Source organism: Aquarana catesbeiana, linkage group LG05, assembly GCF_042186555.1.
Source record: "Aquarana catesbeiana isolate 2022-GZ linkage group LG05, ASM4218655v1, whole genome shotgun sequence".
NCBI lineage: Eukaryota > Metazoa > Chordata > Amphibia > Anura > Ranidae > Aquarana > Aquarana catesbeiana.
Window position 1 is genome coordinate 582,854,197 of NC_133328.1, and position 11,162 is coordinate 582,865,358.

Genomic DNA, 11,162 nt, shown 5'->3' on the forward strand with positions numbered 1-11,162 from the left:
GAACTACATTTCCCATGATTCTCTTGCAGTCTGCAGTGTAGTTGAGCATCATGGGAAATGTAGTTCCAAAACATCTGGAGTGCCAAGGTTCGCCATCACTGTCCTAGGATGTAGTTTCAAAGGCAGAGTTAAGTGGTCTGTAGGATTCCCCCTCCTCCAAAATCTTCCCTTCTAGCACAAATTATGTTTTCTCCCCCCTCCAAATCCCCTACTATTACAAAACACATCCCACCACATCCCTCTCATCACTACAGGAGTAGTGACAGCGGCAAAGAGGAGGTGGGAAGAGCCTGGAGGAGCTGCTGGCTGTGCTACCCCCCAGCACCTATAGGAACCTGTCTGTATACAGCAGATAACGCAGAACACACTCAGATTGGTCTTTGCAGCGTTTGATTACCTCCCTCTACCCACAATTATTTCTGCCGAGATAGAAGCAGTCTGGGGGAGATCCTGTGTTAACTCCCGTGTACAGACAGGAAGGAGAGGGCGCAGCCTTGACCTCCTCCCTGCTTCTATCTGTTCTCCTGTCATTAACCCAGGAAGCTATGCAGGCCAACCGACCTTTCCATAGCAACCGATGAGGTCATGTCATGTTTTCCCTAGAAAGAAAAAAAAATTTTGACTATCTTCTGGCCATATGTTGATTGACTGACTTAGTAGTTTCAATCAAATGTAGCACTCTCTACTTAGGTAGTGTGCTAGAGTTGAGATTTTTGTCAGTGCAGGTAAATTTAAGCAGGCCCTGTTTGTTTTGATCTGTGGCCTGGAAATGGCTTAGAGTAGGCTGGTGACGGTTAGTTTCATCTTACAGTTACCTGCTTCTAGAAGGAAGGTGGGGAAAAAGGGTGGAGCTGTCTGGGGTGTTCTGAGGAGCCCTGACCAATTCCCATCCTGGATTAGCAGGGGGCTGGCCTCCTTTAATACCTGGAGTCAGCCGAGCTGGGGAGGAGTTGTTTGGGTGGAAGAACTGGAGATGGAGTATTAGGCTGTTGGGGGGCTTTGGAGGGAGCCCCCCAGTCTGGGGGGGGGGCTTGGGCCAGGGGCTCAGAGCTGAACAGGAACCCCACACAACCCAAGGGGTGTCCTGAACTGGAGCAGGAGAGGACAGCAGGGAATACTGCCGGGCAAGTCTTCCAGAAGTCATCCATCCAGGTGACGGTATGTGACAGACACAGTTGGGAGAGCTGGGAAAGGCATGCCAGTGTGGACTGGGAGTGTGCAGTAGGAGATGGATGTAGAGCCAGCGGTAAAGACTGTGATATCACTGGCAGTGAAGTCGGACCACTGCAGCTGGGAGAACTGTCGGGGTCTGCAAGGGCTGACTGGGATCAGTATTCCACCAAAGAGGGCAGCTAGCATCAAGACGTTGCTACACCTTAGGGGCCCGTGGTCCCTGCCTCTAATAAGGTATTGTTGCTAAGGCCTGGCTGAAACCAAAAGTCAGGCCTAGCCATGTGCTAGCTGCGTCAGAAGAACTGTGCTGGAGGGAGAAGGAAGGAGATATAGTCTGCAGCAAGTGTTGTGCAGGAGGAGATTATCTAAATTGTCCCAAACCATGCAAGAATCTCTTTCCTGGGCATCCCATGAATTTCTTAACCCCTTCCAAGTTTTAATCCCTCAATAAAATACAAAAACAAAGCTGATGGACTTGTTCATTGTCTTAGAGTGGCTGGAAGTGAATGCTGGGCAGGATGATAGGTGGGCCACAATCACTCAGCAGCCCCTACAGGGGCACCGCTACACAAATATTGTGTCATTTTCAGTGCTAGCAAACTATCGCTGAAGAAATCCTTGGTGCCCGCGTGATTTTGATCAAATACAAATCAAAAGTGCCATTTGTGTCATTAATAGCCTAACAAATCAATCAAAAGAAACACAAAAGTATAATTCCCATAGATGGGCAGCACTTCTTTAACAAGTATCTGCCTCTTTACCAGTGTTTTATTTCAGAGCTTACACAAGGTTATTGTGCGTCTCCACCTCCCACATGTCAGTGTGTTCAAAGTCAGGCGATTGGCCACTGAGACCCGAACACTTCCATCATGAAAGGAAAAGGGAGGGTGTTGCATGCTCATGTATTCAGAAATACTGGATATTTCTACTAATAGATTAGGGGGGAAACATGTGGAAGGTGTCAATGGAAAAGGTTGTCACTATGCCGGAGTGAGTAAAGTGAAAGATTTTCTCCTAGGAAAAAAAAAAATGATTATCTGAGCTACACAAGCAAAGTTTCTGCTGGGTGTTATATTGAACAATGTCAATATCCAATCATTTTTCAAATTGGGATGCTTATAAGGCGGGCACTAAATATCTTAAATGTTTTAAGTGTGCTAGTTACATTTTAAGCTTCTGATGCCTGTTTTGGTCATTTTTTTTTTTACCAAGGGTTGGTTGTTGGGCTCTGTTGTAGCTTATAGTCTAATCACTACTATTTCCATTTCTCGCTTCTCCTTTTTTAGTTCACACATTGAAAAAGACTTCACTGAACCAGCCTTCTATCCAGACCGAGGATCTCCTCACTCCATCCCGAATACCAGTCTCTCCAATCTTCCGGAGCCCCTCCTCAAAGACGAGCTTGGCCAAAATGGACCGACAGCATGAAATAACCTTGTTGGACTTCTGAATAAATAATATTGCAGCCGGTGTTCCCGGCGAGTCAGGACTTTTTTTTATAAAAGCCTTTTTTTGCACTTAATAACCAAAGTTGGATACCGCTGAGAGCAGTTTAAAGGGTCAGTCCACCCAAAATAGATATTTCTGGTTTGGAAGGGAGCTCATGGGGTGTAGTGGCCAGACACGTTCCTATATCTTTGTACAACTCTAATGGAGAGATATTTGCTGCTGCATATTCTTTAAAACTCACCTGTCACAATTGCTTTCAGTTTGATGTTCCTGCTTGCTCAATTGATCTGTTTCTGCAGCCCTTTAAAGATCAGAATGTATTTTTTTTCATACGGCAAAGCATGTCCGTACCTCACATGTGACAGTGTTTGGATTGCGCAAATAAAGCAGAACTCCAGAAATTTTGTATTTTCTAAACTTACATTGGGCCAGCTTGGTTATATGTAATTGTCCATGTGTCACATCTGGAGGGATGCTAGGGATGATTAAAATTCACTGTAGTAGTCTGTGCTACATACAATGTGCCTCTTCTGGGTTCGGGGGTGACTTGCCATCTGCACACAACACAGGAGGTGCTTACTCCTGTAGTAGTATTATTATTATTATATAGGATTTATATAGCACTAACAGTTTGCACAGTCCCAATATAATAGGAGGCAGTACAATTTTTAATACAGGTCAATACAGAAAGAATAGGCCCAGCTCCTGGAGCTTACAATCTAAAGTGGGGTGACAAAAGGTAATAGCTGCAGAGGATGATCTGATGAAGTACAGTTTTTAGGTGGAGGAGGGATAGACTTCCCTGAACAATCAAGTTTTCAAAGATCGCCTAAAGTTGGACTGGTAAGGAGCTAACCGGATATACTGGGATAGGGAGTTCCAGATTATGGGAGAGCTTCTGTAGAAGTCCTAAAGACAAGTATTTGAGGAGGTGACAAGTAAGCTAGTGAGCAAGATGTGTTGGGAGGAGTGGAGAATATGATTATTGCAATATCTTGAGATGAGGTTGGTGATGTAGCTGGGGGCAGTATTATGGCTTTGTATATTGTGGTTAGTATTTTGAATTTTGTATGCTGGGGCAGTGGAAACCAGTAAATGGATTGGAAGAGTGGGGCAGCAGCCACAGATTGGATAGTCAGGTGTATAAGTCTAGCAGCAGCTTTCATAATAGACTGAAGCGAAGATGGCCTATGTCAAGGTAGGCCTGCATAAAGGGAGTTGCAGTAGCCAAAGCGGGAGATAACCAAGGAGTGAAGCTGTTTTATGAGTCACTAGTTAAGGGGTGATTTCTGGAAATGTTACAGAGGTTAAGGTGGTATGATTTAGTCAGTGATTGAATGTAGAGCTCATAGGAAAAGTTAGAGTCTAGGATTACACCCAGCACCTTGGCATGTGAAAAGGAGTTGATAATTGTGCTATTGATCTCAATAGAAGAAGCTTGGTTTTAGACAGATTGTGTTTGAGCAGTGTTATCTATGTGTTCAATAGTTTTCTAATAAACCTCCTGGCTCTTCAGATATGATGCACGGACCAATGATTCAGGTTGCCCCGTACACACGAGCGTAATTTCCGCCGGAAAAATCTTGGATGGTTTTTCTGACGGAATTCCGCTCAAGTTTGGCTTGCATACACACGGTCACACAAAAGTTCTCTGAACTTTCGACCATCAAGAACGCGGTGACGTACAACACTCCGATGAGCCAAGAAAATTAAGTTCAATGCTTCCGAGCATGCGTCAAATTGTTTCCGAGCATTTTTGCATTTTTTTCGCGTTGGAATTGCAAACAGACGAACGGAATTTCCGTCAAGAACTTTTTCCGTTGGAAAAATAGAGAACCAGCTCTCAATCTTTTGCTGGCGGAAATTCAGACAGAAAAAGTTGGATGGAGCATACACACGGTCGGAATATCCGTCCAAAAGCTCCCATCACACTTTTTTTTTTGACGGAAATTCCGAACGTGTGTATACAGCATTAGAATGTGGTTCTCAACCTCAGTCCTCAAGTACCCCCAACGGGCCATGTTTTGGGAACTTCCCTTAGATAAAATGGCTCTTATCAACACCAATGTCATTGATATTGATTTAAAGCAGCTCTGCAAAGTAAAAAGAAAACCTGAAAACATGGCCCATTGAGGGTACTTGAGGACTGAGGTTGAGAACCACTGTGCTCACTCTGATCTCTTCTACTGTCAGATTGTTCTTTTTCTGCATATTTGCAGGCAGCACATCTGGTTGGTTCCCAGTGTTGTTCCTCCTGCTTCAAGTCTGAGTGCTGAATTAAGTACTAGTTGCATTTAAAAAATACATTTGATGTATTAATGAATACAGACCTGTATTCTGCTTTAAGTTGAAATGTCATTGTGACGGGTATGTTTTGCCGCACTTTGTGGGGAACTTTCAAAATTGGAGACACATTAGTGAGTGATTTAGCCTTCCAGCATCTGCCTATAAATATAACTTTTGGGTGGACTGAAACGTGTGCCCATCATCTGTATTTGGCAGAGGTGACCATTTAATATGCTGAAGTGGTGTTCAGGAATTTGCACCCTGTCTGTCACTGAGCTCTGTGATAGGCTAAAGCAACAAAATAGTTCCCTCTTCTGTATGTAGGTGATGGATACAAACAGTATGTGTTTTTTTATAATGTTACAATTTTTATTATGTTACATTTTGTAAATTAGAGCTTTATTTGTGTATATTTGTATCTGCGGATTGCCTTAATAGACCTGCCACATATTCTAAAAAGAATAGGTGCGTTTATTTACTTAGCAGTAATTGACTGTATATAAGTAGGTTGTAGACTTGATCGGACTGGCTTCTACATTAGAAATGGCACTGTAGATATGTAATATCTAGCTGCAATTCCTGCAGGTTCTAGCCATATACAACTCCCAGACAGGTTCTTTACCTCTATGCGCTTCATGTCCTGCTGTGGTTATTTTGGTAGTTTGTACACTGGAAAATATTTAAAAGAAATAATAAATTGCTAGTTTTCTTAAAAGTGGTACAATGTGGTACTTTCCAGGGGCAAAAGTATGAATGTCAAATTACAGAGGTTTTTAGACTGGCAGGGACTTCCCTCTCTAATACTTGCAGCAGATTTTTTGCAGAGTAAGAGCCCGGAGATGACTGCCTCATGAGCTGGCCTTCTTTTACCTCAAAGTGGTTATGATCTCATGTCTGTGGTCCACCGCTTCATGCCCCTAGCAGGCCCTTGTCCATAGGTGCAGTCAACAGGGCAGGCTAGAACAACCAGCTTCAACCAGGGTGCCATCAGCGTTCTTTAGGGGTGCTGTGGCAAAATGCCCAAAAATTGACAAGCTGGTGGGTAGATCAAGCCTGCCTTTTTTTGTTATTCAAAGACTAAGAACCGGTTCACATTAGGACGACTTGTCAGGCGACTTAGCCGCTTGACAAGTAGCGTCCCGTTCTGTACAATGGAACCGTTCTAATCGGAGCGACGCAAGTCGCTCCTACTTAGAAAAAGGTTCCTGTACTACTTTGGGGACGACTTGCATAGACTTCTATATAGAAGTCGTTTTGCAAGTCGCCGCTGCAGTTGTGTTCAAGTCGTCTGAGGCAGTCGCGCTGGAAGTCGTGCTGCCTCAGTGTGAACCCACTCTCAGGTTTTATTGTGCAGCACTACAACCTGGGGCATTATGAGGGCCAGCCGTTGGTGTCCTAACAACTAGTGATGTCAGTGGTTGGTAAGGAGCACATTAGGTACCTGCACAGTGTCCTTTGTTTTCTCCACCGCTGCCCCCTCTCCATCAGGACTGGGTCACATAGCTGTGTGAGGGAATGAAACTGAGGGAGAAGAGAAACATTGGAGTACTAGTCTGTACCTGTGTGAAAATATGCATGTCTGATAGACAGTGCAAATTCTGCAGAGATTTCAGGTGGATCCTAAATCTCCAAAAGTCAGCGCTAGATGTGACTTGCTTGAAATATCTGGGCCTATTCCTAGATATGCCTGCCCCCCTCCCAATTCATGCTCACATAAAAGCAAATGGTTCTGGGCCTAATGATAGCCCAATTTCAGTCCAGACCATTGAAACTCGCCATTCTGACATTGTTGGGCAAGCAGTCTCAGTCTCTGGATTGTACCATATGCCAACCAGCAAGACCAGGCTTGACCTGATGTGGTGGCTTCTTCCTGTAGGTGTGGAAGGTACTTGCGATAGATGCCAGCCTGTCGGGCTGAACACCTTATTTGTACAGGGGACTTTTTTTGTCATAGGAAGCCCTGCAAATCCATTATCTCTGCAAAGCTGGACCCCTCGGCTGCAAAGTCACCCGACCGCTACTCAGTCCGACAATACCACAGCAGTGGCTACACCAACTATCGGGGAGGCACCAGAAGTCATTCTCAAAGATAAGTGGGCCTGTTACTGACGTGGGCAGAACTTCACATTCCGGCCCTTACTGCCACACAGATCCCTGGCTTGAAAAATTGTCAGGTAGACTTCCTCAATTATCAAAATCTGGATTCCAGAAAATGTTCTCTTTACCTGGATATTATATGAGCTCTCTGATGCGGTTAGGGGACACTGGACCTGGACCATCTGGTGTCCAGGTTCAACAACAAAATAGTCCAGATTTGTAGCCAGGACTGGGGAACCTCCTGCATTCTCAGTGGGTGCACTGGTGACTCGGAGGGATCAGTTTGCCCAAATTTAAGGCTTTTCCCCTCTAAAGCGTCTGCTGTCCTGGCCGCTTGCCCCCCAGCTCTACCATGCCCTGCTGAAACCAGCCCTGTACTGGGCAGTGCATAGCTGAGAAAAAGCTAGCCAAGAAGCTTGAGTAAGACCAGTATGGTGAAGTTGTGGTTTTTGAAGAGGTTACATTTTATATGTGTGTGTGTATATTCTGAGTGGCAGGCTGCGAGTGCATGCTATGTCCTTAAAGCGGAGTTCCACCCAAAATGGAACTTCCGCGTAAGTGTTGGTGACCCCCTGACATGCCACATTTGGCATGTCTTTTTTTTGGGATGGGGGGTACCCTGTTTTTACAGGTACCCAGCTCCCACTTGCTCCCCTGGCACCGGAATGTAGATCACCTCTCCCCACAGTGAGAATGCTGGCGCTGCGGATGAGGAGAGGAGGGGGGGCTTCGTGCGCCCGCATCTCTGGACAGGTAAGTGTCTGATTATTAAGTCAGCAGCTACACTTTTTGTAGCTGCTGACTTTTAAATGGGTGGAACTCCGCTTTAATATATAAATAGCAAATACACTACTTTTTAACATTACTTACTCCTGAGCCCTGTACTTCGTGTGTTACACACTCTTAACCCCTGCTCTCTATGTTACTTACTCTTGAGCCCTGAACTCTGTGTGTTACTTCTGACACCTGCACTGTGTACATTACTTCTGACTCCTGAACTCTGTGTTACTCCTGATCCCAGCACTCTTTGCATTATACACTCTTGACCCAGAGTAGGTTCTGGATTTATTTAACCACTTCCGGACCACCGCACGCCAATATATGTCCTTACTTTGAAGCGGAATATCGTTGTTATGGCAGCAACTAGCTGCCATAGCCCTGGTATCCTCTTCTTCAGACGGCGGTCCGCTTTCCAATAAGAGTGGTCTATGTGGCGGATTTGCCGCAAGATCACTTTGATCGGCGGCGGGAGAGGGCTCCCGTCACGCTCCGGTGCCCTCCGCCTCTTACTGGAGCTGTCGACAGCGGCAGAGTCGTTCAGATCCTCACCCTTGCTGGGCATGAGACGAGTGAGGGGAAGATGGCCCCCACCCATCTATATAACATTGCAGGGTGGAAGCGACGTCTAAACCATAGCTCTTAAAGGGCCTTTTTTTTTTTTTTTTTTTTTTTTTTTTTTAACCACTTGCCGACCGCCGCACGACTATATACGTCGACAGAGCGGCACGGGCAGGCAAAAGGACGTGTATGTACGTCCTTGCCTGCCCGCGGGTGGGGGGTCCGATCGGACCACCCCCCGGTGCCTGCGGCGGTCGGCAAATCTCCCCCGGCGATCGGAGGTGAGGGGGAGGCCATCCATTCGTGGCCCCCCCCTCGCGATCGCTCTCAGCCAATGGGATCATTTCCCTGCCTCTGTATTGTACACAGAGGCAGAGGAAATGATGTCATCTCTCCTCGGCTCGGTATTTTCCGTTCCGGGCCGAGGAGAGAAGACTGCAATGTAAGTGCACCAACACACTACACACAGTAGAACATGCCAGGCACACTAAACACCCCGATCCCCCCCCCCCGATCGCCCCCCGATCGCCCCCCGATCCCCCCCCAATCACCCCCCCCCCCCCCGTCACAAACTGACACCAAGCAGGTTTTTTTTTTTTTTTTTTCTGATTACTGTATTGGTGTCAGTTTGTGACAGTTACAGTGTCAGGGCAGTGAGTGTTAGGCCCCCTGTAGGTCTAGGGTACCCCCCTAACCCCCCCTAATAAAGTTTTAACCCCTTGATCACCCCCTGTCACCAGTGTCGCTAAGCGATCATTTTTCTGATCGCTGTATTGGTGTCGCTGGTGATGCTAGTTAGGGACGTAAATATTTAGGTTCGCCGTCAGAGTTTTATAGCGACAGGGACCCCCATATACTATCTAATAAATGTTTTAACCCCTTGATTGCCCCCTAGTTAACCCTTTCACCACTGATCACTGTATAACCGTTACGGGTGACGCTGGTTAGTTTGTTTATTTTTTATAGTGTCAGGGCACCCGCCGTTTATTACCGAATAAAGATTTAGCCCCCTGATCGCCCGGCGGTGATATGCGTCGCCCCAGGCAGCGTCAGATAAGCGCCAGTACCGCTAACACCCACGCACGCAGCATACGCCTCCCTTAGTGGTATAGTATCTGTACAGATCAATATCTGATCCGATCAGATCTATACTAGCGTCCCCAGCAGTTTAGGGTTCCCAAAAACACAGTGTTAGCGGGATCAGCCCAGATACCTGCTAGCACCTGCGTTTTGCCCCTCCGCCCAGCTCGGCCCAGCCCACCCAAGTGCAGTATCGATCGATCACTGTCACTTACAAAACACTAAACGCATAACTGCAGCGTTCGCAGAGTCAGGCCTGATCCCTGCGATCGCTAACAGTTTTTTTGGTAGCATTTTGGTGAAATGGCAAGCACCAGCCCCAGGCAGCGTCAGGTTAGTGCCAGTACCGCTAACACCCACGCACCGTACACCTCCCTTAGTGGTATAGTATCTGAACGCATCAATATCTGATCCGATCAGATCTATACTAGCGTCCCCAGCAGTTTAGGGTTCCCAAAAACGCAGTGTTAGCGGGATCAACCCAGATACCTGCTAGCAACTGCGTTTTACCCCTCCGCCCGGCCCAGCCCAGCCCACCCAAGTGCAGTATCGATCGATCACTGTCACTTACAAAACACTAAACGCATAACTGCAGCGTTCGCAGAGTCAGGCCTGATCCCTGCGATCGCTAACAGTTTTTTTTGTAGCGTTTTGGTGAACTGGCAAGCACCAGCCCCAGGCAGCGCCAGGTTAGTGCCAGTAGCGCTAACACCAACGCACGCACTGTACACCTCCCTTAGTGGTATAGTATCTGAACTGATCAATATCTGATCCGATCAGATCTATACTGGCGTCCCCAGCAGTTTAGGGTTCCCAAAAACGCAGTGTTAGCGGGATCAGCCCAGATACCTGCTAGCACCTGCGTTTTGCCCCTCCGCCCGGCCCAGCCCAGCCCAGCCCACCCAAGTGCAGTATCGATCGATCACTGTCACTTACAAAACACTAAATGCATAACTGCAGCGTTCGCAGAGTCAGGCCTGATCCCTGCGATCGTTAACAGTTTTTTTGGTAGCGTTTTGGTGAACTGGCAAGCGCCAGCGGCCTAGTACACCCCGGTCGTAGTCAAACCAGCACTGCAGTAACACTTGGTGACGTGGCGAGTCCCATAAGTGCAGTTCAAGCTGGTGAGGTGGCAAGCACAAGTAGTGTCCCGCTGCCACCAAGAAGACAAACACAGGCCCGTCATGCCCATAGTGCCCTTCCTGCTGCATTCGCCAATCCTAATTGGGAACCCACCACTTCTGCAGCGCCCGTACTTCCCCCATTCACATCCCCAACCAAATGCAGTCGGCTGCATGAGAGGCATTTTTATGTCCTCCCGAGTACCCCTACCCAACGAACCCACCCAAAAAAGATGTTGTGTCTGCAGCAAGCGCGGATATAGGCGTGACACCCACTATTATTGTCCCTCCTGTCCTGACAATCCTGGTCTTTGCATTGGTGAATGTTTTGAACGCTACCATACACTAGTTGAGTATTAGCGTAGGGTACAGCATTCCACAGACTAGGCACACTTTCACAGGGTCTCCCAAGATGCCATCGCATTTTGAGAGACCCGAACCTGGAACCGGTTACAGTTATAAAAGTTACAGTTACAAAAAAAGTGTAAAAAAAAAAACACAAACAAAAATATAAAATAAAAAATAATAGTTGTCGTTTTATTGTTCTCTCTCTATTCTCTCTTTCTCTATTCTCTCTATTGTTCTGCTCTTTTTTACTGTATTCTATTCTGCAATGTT

General features: G+C 46.7%; 1 protein-coding gene across 1 annotated transcript in view; it reads left to right on the top strand.

The window, feature by feature from the left end:
- FZD6 (frizzled class receptor 6) overlaps positions 1 to 5,623 on the top strand; it is a 112,946-nt gene extending 107,323 nt beyond the window's left edge. The window contains exon 7 of the mRNA XM_073632083.1: positions 2,460 to 5,623. Within this exon, the coding sequence (XP_073488184.1) occupies positions 2,460 to 2,601 (142 nt within the window). The 3' untranslated portion in view covers positions 2,602 to 5,623. The remainder of the gene's footprint in view (positions 1 to 2,459) is intronic.
- Positions 5,624 to 11,162: the final 5,539 nt, after the last annotated feature.